Source organism: Danio rerio, chromosome 1 (genome assembly GCF_052040795.2).
Source record: "Danio rerio strain M-AB ecotype USA chromosome 1, GRCz13ab, whole genome shotgun sequence".
NCBI lineage: Eukaryota > Metazoa > Chordata > Actinopteri > Cypriniformes > Danionidae > Danio > Danio rerio.
Window position 1 is genome coordinate 36,997,760 of NC_141021.1, and position 12,758 is coordinate 37,010,517.

Genomic DNA, 12,758 nt, shown 5'->3' on the forward strand with positions numbered 1-12,758 from the left:
AATGGATTTTTACTAAAGACTGTAATTACATAAATAAAAAAAACTCATACATTGATTATATACATTTTTATAACTGATTCATTTTAAATTTGCCATTATGACAGTACCAGTACATAATATTTTACTAGATATTTTTCAAGACAGAATTCAGCAAGTTGGAGTAATTATGCAAGTCATTGTATAATGGTTTGTTCTGAAGCCAATTGGTAAAAAAAAATATATATTATGTATGGGACAAATTTTGGACCTTTATCTGTGTGGAGTGGGTCTGTAGCATATCAAAAAGAATATATTTCCAGTCTAAACTATAATAGTAACCTTGCTTTTACATTATATAATAAAACAAATAAAAATTCCACTATCACAATAATATTGTTACAATATATTAATAATACAATAAATAATAATAAATATCATGAAAATAATAAATATTATTAATAAATATAATAATAATGAATCTTAGTCTTATTTTTTTTATTCGTATTATTGTTGGTGTTGTTGTTGTTGTTGTTTCTAATTATAACTGTTGATTAAAGAATCACATCCTTCAAAAATGTCATGCATCTTCAATCTGTTACAAATAGCTGACACTCTTGTGTCACAGAATTAAAGGTGATTTTACTAAAGACTGGAATTACATTTCCCTCAACAAAACAAATGGCTTCGAAATTTAATTGTTTTTAGCCAACATAAACTCTAAAAACCATCATTGACTAAACTGTAAGAAAAGCCAGACTGTGAGAAGGTTATTCATTGACTTATCATTATGTTTACAAATGAGGCTGTCAGTCTGCATGGAAAAAAACAGCTGCTGAGAAATGAAATCAATTAGAAAACAGTACATGAATCTTGCGGCTCTTTTGACAAATTGCCCTAATTATACATATTATATATAACACTTTTTTTCACTTGTCATTACACACATATTTTATTAATATGATTACATACTGTATCATATTGATCCACACTTGACTAATTTGATGTGAAAAAAGTAACTATCAGGCTTTTAAGCTTAAAAAGGTCTCAAATTATTTAATCTTTTGAGTAATGCACCACCCTAGCAAAAAGCTAATCTCCAGATGACCTTCATTATTTCCGGCTCGATGAACAGGTTTTTCCCCTCCACTCCAATACAGGAAATGATGGGTAGGCGGAATAGAAGGAAATTTAAAGTTTAAGTGCTACATGCACAATCTATCCACCTTACTGGACACCACCCAGTGAACAAAAACATCACTGTGATATTCATCTACACTGATGGCCAATTATCTGATTCTCCCAACAGTGCCTGACCTTTGCTAATAGACAGAAAGACATGAGATCGATACTGCAACTCACACGCATGCCCTGGAAAACATGCTTCATGAAATGACTCCAGAATTATGACTGTACCTATCTGAGATGAAGGCTGTTGCCTAATGAAGTGTGTTTTCTCCAGACACCTCAGGGTTACTGTGTTTATATTCTGACACAGTAGTGGCTCGAAATTGCTGAAGTAAATCTAAAATATGTGCTGATATCAGCAAGTGAGCAATTACAAGTGACAGACAGTTTTTAGATACGTGTACTGTACTGTAGGCTACTGCGAATAGTATTGACATGCACGTTGCAATGTACAAAATGAGCCACAAGAGGGAGAACTTGCAATGTTTTTACTTGGGTGATCCATGAGACTGTCGTATAAAAAATAAATAAACAAAACGTTAGCACAGCCACAAAGTGCAACATGGCGGAATTGCTTAATGAGATGCTCTGCTAACTGAAATCTCAATTTGTTTTGACAGCTGTTGTTACTTAGAGAAGGGAAACGTGCTGCCATTTTGTGATTATTTATTTTCTAATGGACTGGTAGAAAATGAAAATGGAGAGCGTATGACATATCGTTTAGAAAGTCAGAGCACATATTAGATTTTCTTTTCGATAGGCCTAAGCTAAATCTGACAGCTTGTTATTTTACATATACATGCAAAATGCCCCACTGAAATGGTCGAAACCTGCAAAAACGATAAATAAATGAAATGAAATGAAATAAAATAAAATAAAATAAAATAAAATAAAATAAAATAAAATAAATAAATAAAATTCTGCATAAATAAAACAATGAATTAATAAATACCCAAATAAATAAATAAGTAAATAAATAAATACCAAAATAAATAAATCCACAAATTCCTGCATAAATAAAATGATGAATAAATAAATAAATACCCAAATAAATGAGTAAATAAATAAATCCACAAATTCCTACAAAAACAAAACAATTAATAAATAACTACCCAATTAAATAAGTAAACAAATAAATTAATCTATAAATTCCTGCATAAATAAAACAATGAATAAATAATTATCCAAATAAATAAATAAATCCACAATGCCCTGCATAAATAAAACAATGAATAATGAATAAATAAGTAAATAAATAAACAAATTCCTGCGTAAATAAAACAATGATTAAATAAATAAATAAATAATTAAAATAAATAAATAAATAAATTCCTGCATAAATAAAACAATGAATATATAAATAAAAAAATTTAAATTAAATAAATTTGTGTGTATATATATATATATATATATATATATATATATATATATATATATATATATATATATATATATATATATATATATATATATACACACATATATATGCAAACAAAAAAAATATGTATAAATGTATAAAAATTCATAAAGTATTGCATAAATAGATAAGTAATTAATAGCGTGGGCAGATAAATCAACTTTCAGTTCAGCATTTACTTATTCCCCCAACATTTTTAAATTATTTACCTGCCTGCACTATTCATAATTTATAGTTGTATTTATGCAGAAATTTGTGGATATATATATATATATATTTTTTGCATATTTATTTATCCTCTATATCTAAATACAACATATACATATGTAAATTTGTAGTGCAACATTGTAAAAAAATACAAATGTTTTTAAAGTTACCCAGTTATCACATTTAGAGAGACTATAAAATTTTATGAAAAAAAATGTGTTTTAAAAAGTAAAAATCTATTTTTAGATTAGCAATTTCTTATTCCCCCAATATGCATGGAATTTATTTAATTATTAGTCTGCCCGCACTTTTAATTATTTATATATTTATTTATGCAGGATTTTGAAGATATATTTATTTGTTTGCATATTTATTTATTTATTGTTCAATGTATGCATTAACTTGTGGATTTATTTCTTCATTCATTTATTTATTTGCATATTTATTTATTCATTCATTTTCTTTTATTCATTTGTGTAATTACTTATTTATTGTATTATTTATGCAAGAATTTGTGGATTTATTAATTTATTTATTTGTGTATTTATTAATTTATTGTTTCTGCAGGTTTTGTCCTCTATACACAGAGAGAGACAGAGAGAGAGAGAGAGACAGATAGAGAGAAAGAGTGAGAGAGAGAGAGAGAGAAATACATTAATACATCAATAAAATAATAATTAATTAATTCATAATACACAAATACTCGAATTACTGTAATTGAGTAGTTTTTCTCAGGAATTGTTATTTACTAAGTACTTTTAAACGTGTAATTTTACTTTCCCTTGAGCTTTTAATGCTGTATCAGTACTTTTACTTGACTATTTTTCTTCAAAACGCAGTCACTACTTTATTTTTGTTTGTCTATGGGGATTAGCTGAGTAGAAAGGTATGATTCCTGATTAATCAAATCATACATTTAGTAAATCACATCATACTGAACAACCTGAAGACATAGAGCACTTTATAAATGCAGCAAACCATTTGCAAGCATTAAAAGTGTCCAAGAAGATGTCCAAAATGTTTACACGCAATGACCTAGAGATTGTTTAGATTAATGTCACTGATGAGAAGATGAAGAATATTTATGATGACTGAAACTGCCAAACTGCCTTATTAAGTAAATGCACTACAGAATGTTACATTTTCACACAAACGCATAAATTGTACATAAACGTATTAGCCATTCACAGCATAATGCTCATTCACTCCTTTTGAGTACTTTTAAAAGGGCTAAAAGGTCTTTTTACTCAAACTTTGAATAATATTTACAACAGATACTTTTACTCTACTTGCTTACATTTTGGGGAAGTAATGGAACTTTTGGGTATGATTTTTTACGCTTTTCACCACTGTCGAAGACAAAATTACATTTAACTGGCTGTAAAAATTTATTCACAACTTAAGAAATATGTCATCTAAATTCATGTAATTTATGTAAATATTCTACATTTTTTATTCTTGTAGTTATTTTAACTAATAGTTGTATTATCTGTTTTTATTCATTGCTTTATTCGATTATTCAACTTGATTATAATATTTTACATGGGCTCCACATTCCAAATGCTTAGGCCATATTGTACAAAATGTGACTAAAGCTTCTTGAACTTGAACTCTGTTTGCATTCAACCAAAATAAAAAAAAAACTAAGAGAAAGAAAAAAAAAATAAAAAGACAAAACTGTCCATAAAGATGCACAAGGGGTTGAATTCCCTTCTTAGATGTGCTTGAAGGCATAAACTGCAGAAAACTTAGATGAAGGAAATGCTTTATAAACAAAACAAAAAAAAAAGTGGTTTCCCATCTGCCCACAGTCGTAAGTGTGTCTCAGTGGTCGGATGATGGAGGACTATTCCCACACTCCAGCACGCTCAATAGGCCTTCTGGGAAATTTACGAAGAGGTTCTTTAGCAGTCAATGATGTGTGGACCGTTCTCTAGACAGCATTTTGCATTTTGTTTATAAAATGTTTTGCTTACAGGAGACTGTGGCTTACCAGCCTACGTGTTGCAGTTCTTGAATCTGAGAATTGCATGGTTTTGTGTATCGAATTATTTTTATGTTGACATTGATTATAATACACAGTACTGTAAAAAATGCTGTATCAAAAAGCTGAATCAAGTTAACCTTATGAGTCCATTTAACTTACATTATGTTAGACTGACTTAAAACAGCTTGTGTAACTTATAAAATGAAGTTAGAACATGGTTAACTTAGTTTAATAAGTTACAATGAACTAAAAACATATGCTGTCAGGACTAACTAATTAGTTAGATTGTGTTCTGTGGAATTTAAAACAACCTTTAAAAGGGTAAATTAAAAATGAAGTTTAAAAAACTATATATATATATATATATATATATATATATATATATATATATATATATATATATATATATATATATATATATATATATATTTATTATTTATTTATTTCCCAAATGATGTTTAACAGAGCAAGGAAATTTTCACAGTGTGTCTGATAATATTTTTTTTTCTTCTGGAGAAAGTCTTATTTGTTTTATTACAGCTTAAAAGCATTTTTTTAATTTTTAAAAAACCATTTAAGGACATAAAAATTATTAGCCCCTTTAAGCTATTTTTTTTCCTGATAGTCTACAGAACAAACCAACCATCATTACAGAATAACTTGCCTAATTACCCTAACCTGCCTAGTTAACCTTATTAACCTAGTTAAGCCTTTAAATGTCACTTTAAGCTATATAGAAGTGTCTTGAAAATATCTATTAATATATTATTTACTGTCATCAGGGCAAGCACAAAATAAATCGGTTATTACAAATTAGTTATTAAAACTATTATGTTTAGAAATGTGTTGAAAAAAATATTCTCTGTTGAACAGAAATTGAGGAAAAAAATAAACAGGTCAACTATATATATATATATATATATATATATATATATATATATATATATATATATATATATATATATATATATATATATATATATATATATATATACGTTTACTTAATTATTAATTATAACCATTAACCATTATTGTTACAGTAAAACCTAAAATTTAAAACAAAATAAAGCTTGATGAATAACCAGATTTTTAAAAGTGAGTAGTCTTTTCAAATGGAATGCAATAAATATAGGCTATAAATCAAAAGCTGAGTATATTTACAATACAGCACCCATGGGATATTGTAATGGAAAGGAGCGCCCTCTACTAGGTAGGCTGTAAGCGTATAAAAACTCTTAATCTTCTTGTCCACTAGATGTCACTACATGCACTGCTGTCGTGCAGCAGCCTGTTCACACTCTCTTGGATGTTTTGCATAAAAACTAATAATAAACCAAAGTTCTATGGTTTGGTTAATATTAAATTTTTTGAAAGTTAAAAAATAACTATCTTGTCCCATTATGTTATAGGTGTTTTTATTATACTTATGATGATGATTATTGCTATTATTATTATTATTATTATTATTATTATTATTATTATTATTATTATTATTATTATTAATAATTATTAATTATTAATTATAATTATTACTACAACCATACATCCAAGTATTATTGGCTGTACCACTTGGCTTAGTATTATCATCATTGTGCATATTATTAAGTCACAAGGCAAATAAAACACTCAAGTTGTGATTTTTTTCACAATGAAGCAATAATTAAGTAGATTTTGTCTACAACAAATAAATTACAAACTCCGCAAATCATAACATCAAGCATAGCTTTTGCACATAAAGGTTCCAAATAGTAAAGTAGTAAATTCATAATCACAACATTCTATGATGCCCCCATTCGGTAAGCATTTAGATTTTTCGCAGGGTGGTAGTAAAGAGTTAATACAGCCGTCAGATTCCCCTCCTACGTAACTCTGTTTAGCCTACATAAACAAAGCAGAAATATTTCTTTCCACTCTTCTTCAGTTCTGTGATTGCACTGGAGGTCTCGCGCAGCTGTGCAAAGATGGATAAGACTCGCGCGGACGCTTCTTCACCGCGATTCTCCGAAATCATTGAGCTCAATGTCGGAGGGCAAGTTTACGTTACGCGCCACTCAACTTTGCTCTCCGTGCCCAATTCTTTACTTTGGACCATGTTCAGTCAGAAGAAACCCGCGGAACTTACTACCGACAGCAAAGGACGCTTCTTTTTGGACAGGGACGGCTTTTTGTTCCGTTATATTTTGGATTACTTGCGGGACCAGACTCTGGTTTTGCCTGATTACTTCAAAGAGAAAGCGAGCCTCCTCAAAGAGGCAGAATATTTCCAACTTCAAGACCTGGCAAAGCGCCTGAAACCTGCGGTCAGCAAGGAGAACTCCATCAGCGAGGAGGTTTGCCAGAGCGACCCGGAGGAGGCTGCGCTCGCCGGAACCAGCATGACCTGCACCGGCCCCCGCTCACCGTCTTTGGACGCGAGGAAAACCGGCTTCATAACCATCGGGTACAGGGGCTCCTACACTATAGGACGAGACCTTCAACAGGACGCCAAATTCCGACGGGTGGCGAGAATCACTGTGTGCGGCAAAACGTCTCTCGCCAAAGAAGTTTTCGGGGAGACGCTGAACGAGAGCAGAGACCCCGACAGACCCCCTGAGAGATACACATCTCGGTATTACCTGAAGTATAATTTTCTGGAGCAAGCCTTTGACAGGCTGGCGGAGGTGGGCTTCCACATGGTTGCGTGCAGCTCTACGGGCACCTGTGCGTACGCGAGTAACGACCCCAACGAGGACAAAATCTGGACGAGTTACACCGAGTATGTTTTTTGTAGGGAGTGAAGTACTGTAGTGGACTCACTTGGGAACTGTTATTCAAACACATTTCTCGGACACTCACATTTCTATTCGTTGCGCGCAACGAACGTGTAGTTGTGTGCCACAATGTCAATATGTAAAGACGAATTAGGGACCATCAATCGCTGCGAAAAAAAATATATGCATATTTTGTGTGTAAAAATAATTTAACTGCAATTCAACTAAATCTGCTGTCTGTTCTCAGAAGTTTTAGCATTTAGTTGGAGAAAGCACAAAATATACTCTGAATAATCAAATTAGTACCACCAAAGTTCTTAATATTATGTGAGTTTAACAGTGAATAACATTCACACTTGTATTATTTTCTATCAATTTATGTGGGATTATTGTTCAGCTTTTTATTGAGTAGCCTGCATCCAGAATCTTAGCAAACAAAACAAAACTAAATGTCGACCAGAATATTAATTTAGCAACGTTTTCTAAAACATTTACTCCCACCCGTCTGCTTTTCACTGAACCTTGATGCATCACATTTGTTTTTGTTCGTGTGTATTTGCACTATGTGTTTTATTTTTTTCTTATACAACATGTCTGTCAGCTTCACACACATAATAAACTAATCATGAAAGACACATTCTGAACTGAGACTCTGAATAATTGGAATGGCACACACTTTAATTACTTTTGACAGCTCTCTAACTAAATGAAAACTACATGGAGGAACAAGCTGCATGCAGCTAGGCTAAAATTATGTGTAGTGTTAGATTAAATGCATCTGATATCCTGTCATAGGTTGCATGAAACGACAGATATAAAGATATGAAGCTCAGAACTTGTGGTTGATGCGAACAGAGCACCTTTTGTGATGGTGCAAAAGTCGGGTGAAGAGGGCGGAGGCTCAGAAAAGAGATGTGAATGTGAGTGGAGAAGAGACACTGTCTGGTCTGAGGAAACAGATGGAATACTAGGAGACAGAACAGGAACTAGGCCTGTGTCTACCAGCAGTCCTGTGACTAAACACGCCATGTAAACGTTATTGATGTAAAACATACGATTACTTCTTCATGTTCCATAGATGCTATCAGAATATGCAAATTAATTTCAAAACAGACATGCCTACATTTAAAGCTGCATTGTGCACAGCATATTAGTGAAAACACTGGACCACCTGGAGAGTGTCAGTATCACAGAGACAGGAACAAATTCTCTCTCCAGAGGAAGTAGTATCAAGAGGAAGAGAGAAAGCAGATAACCAGCAAAAAATACACAGAACAGAAAACAAAGAGCCTTCACTCTAACTGTGAAAATGTGTGTGGTCAGTGTTAATAAGTGAAAGAGGTACTGAGACTGTTAGTGCACTTATTTACAGAGGAAATTCGTTTAAAGTTCATATAATGTTCATGGGGGAAAAATAATCTGACATTGATTATTTCAATATAATTTGTTAAGGTCAATATTATTAGTTCATTTAAGCAATATATATTTTTGCAATTGTCTACAGAACAGACCACTGTTATACAATGAGTTTCCAACTTGACCTAACTTGCTTTGTTAACCTAGTTGAGCCTTAAAATTTAATTTTAAGCTGAATAATAGTATCTTGAAAAATATTTAGTAAAATATTATGTACTGTCATCATGGCAAAGATAAAATAAATAAACTATTAAAACTATTATGTTTAGAAATGTGTTGAAAAAAAAAACTTCTGTGAAACAGAAATTGAGGATAAAATATAAAATAATTTAGATTTGACAAGGGGGCTAATAATTCTGACCTCTAACTATACATTGACTTTGCAATCACCGAAGTTACTTATCCAGCAAGATTGCAACAAAGTCTTTCAAAAGTTTAACTGACAGTAATGACGCTGCAAAGAGGAGTTAAAATGTTGCTGCATGCATAATTTTCACACTTTAAACTTGTGGTTCCTTTTTGGTGCATTCCACCCACACACAGTGTGACAAACCATCATGGCTTTTTATCTGTTCTGCAAAACACACAAAAAGCCTTCCCTCTGTTGTGATAAAAGTGAAAATAGGCCTTGCCACACTGAAGAAAAAACAGCTTGCGTTTGCTTGACCATGGTCACACTTAAAGCCAGAGTCATCATACATTTGGTAAATCTAGATTTATGCGGTCAAGAAAAGATTATTATGCTATGCCTTCCATTCCATGGAAATGCAATATGTATAACAGACTAGGAATCTTGGAAAAACACTATTAACACAAGTTTCCTGTTTCTTCCAGAAGGTGCTTTCCACATGTGATGCACATTTACTTTTAAGTGTAACTGGCGAAACAACTGTAAGACTTTAAAAAAACTATGTTTGAAAGCCACCCCCCCCCCCCTCTCTTTTTCTCTCGCTCTCTCTCTCTCTTGAGTCTTGTAATAATTCAGTGAAATACTCTGTCTCTCTTTGCCAGACCGGAGACATACACTATGGAGGAGACACCAGATGGTCCTGGTCAATGCATTCCCTAGCATGAAGACACTGTTTGTTCTCTTGGATTCTTTTGACAATACAGTATATGCTCTCATTTTTTTCAGTGATCCAAAATTAAATATCCTTCAGGTGAATGATTGTTAAGAAAAAAAAAAGGTAGGCAGATAGAACATATTGCAGAAAGACAAACATATATACAGCACTGCAATCTGATACTTTCTTAACTGCTGCTTTCTCGCTGGTGTCATTTTTATTGTGCGATTTATTTCTTTATTGAGAAGAATATATATTCACCTAATCGTAACTCTCGCCCAATCTAATACACTGTATAAAGTGATTATTTAGAGTAAAAAACAAAATGAGTTAAGTATTGGGGTTACACAAACCTTATTTTTTAACTAACAACACACAAACCTCTCCTACTAATGAGCACTGGTTGTATGATCGCTGGACCTATGCAGTATTGCCAAAAGTTCCAAGAGAAAAAATGTTGTAACAGACAAAGGGTTAGATGTACTGTAACATGTTTATAAAGTCACACAATTAATTTAAATTCAGTTTACTTTAAATAGCATATTTCCTCAGTTCTTAACTCAATGTTTTTTTGTTTTTTATTTTTCATAGCACATCATGTTTATTTATTTATCTGTTGGATGAAACACATTTATATTTATTTGCATTGTTATAAATTATTATACAATGCATTAATTTGCATTATTAGCAATACAATTAATTTTTTCTTTAAAAAAATCTATTAATTTTTCTTAAACAAAGTTCACAACATTACACACATAATTCAAAAAGTATTTTTAAGTTTAGTTTGTGTCCAGCAATGTGTGGCTTATTTGTAACACCCTGTAACAACTAATGTGTTTTCACCAAATCTAGCTATAGCAGTCACTGTGTTTTTGCATCTTTCAAAATGGTTCCATCTTTTAGCCTAGAAGACGGTAATCACAACTATATAAGATTTTACGTACATACTTTCACAGATTTATTTTTATATATAAAAAACTATCTGCAAAAATGGTTTCTTCTGTGTTTCTCCACCAAATTTCGCCACATTTTTTCAGTAATTGACAGAAAGACGTCTGTCTGTGGACGTTAACTGTAGTGAAAACCTCAGAAGCATGGCATGATTGACCCTGAGCAAATACATTAAAACTCTGTTACATTTTACACCATACTTTATGCCTCCTGCGCTCCCCTAAAACCATCGATTTTAAAGCAACAAGTTGAATTTATTTAAATAAGTGAGTAAACCCATTGTAACTTGGAACTGTTAAGTTAATTTAACTTTTATTATAATTATGTACATACATCTCATTTACTTATAAATTTTAAGGCAACCGCTTATAACTCACTTTTAAAAGCAACAGGTTTACTCACTTATTTTAACTCAACAAATAATTTTTTTAAGTCTATGTTCATATATTGCTGGAAAAGTATCTCCAGCCTATTTTTACTTTTTTTTCTTTTAAGATTAAACTGGATTAAATTTTGTGCAAAGTATAAAAACAGAGCCAAAGAAATACAATTAGCATCTAAACAGAATTGCAAATAACAAGGTATATAAATAAAAACATATTAAAAAAAATGTATACATACATTAACATTTTGACATACAGTGCCAGTTATGAGGTAGACGGGCAGAGACCGGCTCAATGCAAATGACTGTAAATACAATATAATGTGTATGGAAGTTTAAATAAACAGAAGCTGATTATACAGTGGGTATAAACACAAGGTGGCTTATACAGTGAGGTACTGTATGTAAATAGCATATGTTTATATACGGTCACTGACCAGTGCAAATGACTTTGGGAGTCGGAAATGGGCAAAAGATCACAAAATGTGCAAAATATAGAGAATAAAAGCATTGTGAGTGTGACGTAGAGCCAGGTTAATGTACAGTGCAGTTTATTAAAATTACACTCTGTGTTACTGTGTTACACTCTCATTTCATGTTTAAGAGTTTGAGTGCAAACAATAAGTTGCTGAAGCTTTTTGGTCACCAGTGTAAGTAACTAATAATAACTAATATTAGCCTCCCAACCACCACCATCAAATATTTAAAATGAATTGCTTTTATTTACCTTGATGCAGTTCCAAATCTTTTAAAATTCCATTTTTTTTAGGTGGAACACAAAGAAGATATTGTGAGGAATGTTGGAAACTAGTACCAATTGACATCAAAAAAAAAAAAAAAAAAAACTAAAGTAGTGACCTCTAGTTTCCATTATTGTTCAAAATGTTTTCTTTAGTGGTCAACTGAAGAATGAAACTGAAAAAGGTTTGGAACAAGTGAAAAACAAGTAAATGATAACAGAATTGTAATGTTTTTGGTAAACTTTCCTTTATTTATTTTTTCATCCATTATTGTGAATATGTTTTTACCTTTATTAATTTATTTGGTCTCACTTTAAATGATAGTAGGTGGCCTTAACTAATATGTACTTACACTGAATGTGTTCATTTGTTACAATGTAGTTACTGTATTGTGTAAATGCATGTTTTTCATTGTATTATGATTAATTAAATGATTTCATGTATTAACAACTGCATTTGATTTCTGTAATTACACTTGTAATTACAATGTTGACCATCCCTTAAACCATAACCCACTCTTAAACCTACCCATACCACCAAACCTGTCACTAACCCTACCCGTATCCTACCTCAAAAGCACCAGAAGTGTTCTGGAATACGTTATAAACAGTAAGTGAAGTGTATTTATTTTTTGATGCAATTACATACTGTAGTAAAGTATCTAAGGCTACCTAATA

General features: G+C 31.5%; 1 protein-coding gene across 1 annotated transcript; it reads left to right on the forward strand.

Moving 5' to 3' along the window:
* Positions 1-6,684: 6,684 nt before the first annotated feature.
* kctd12.2 (potassium channel tetramerisation domain containing 12.2) lies at positions 6,685-8,169 on the forward strand. The gene is given in 1 exon segment (NM_001034019.3): positions 6,685-8,169. A coding segment is annotated over 1 exon segment (816 nt). The 5' UTR covers positions 6,685-6,736; the 3' UTR covers positions 7,553-8,169.
* Positions 8,170-12,758: the final 4,589 nt, after the last annotated feature.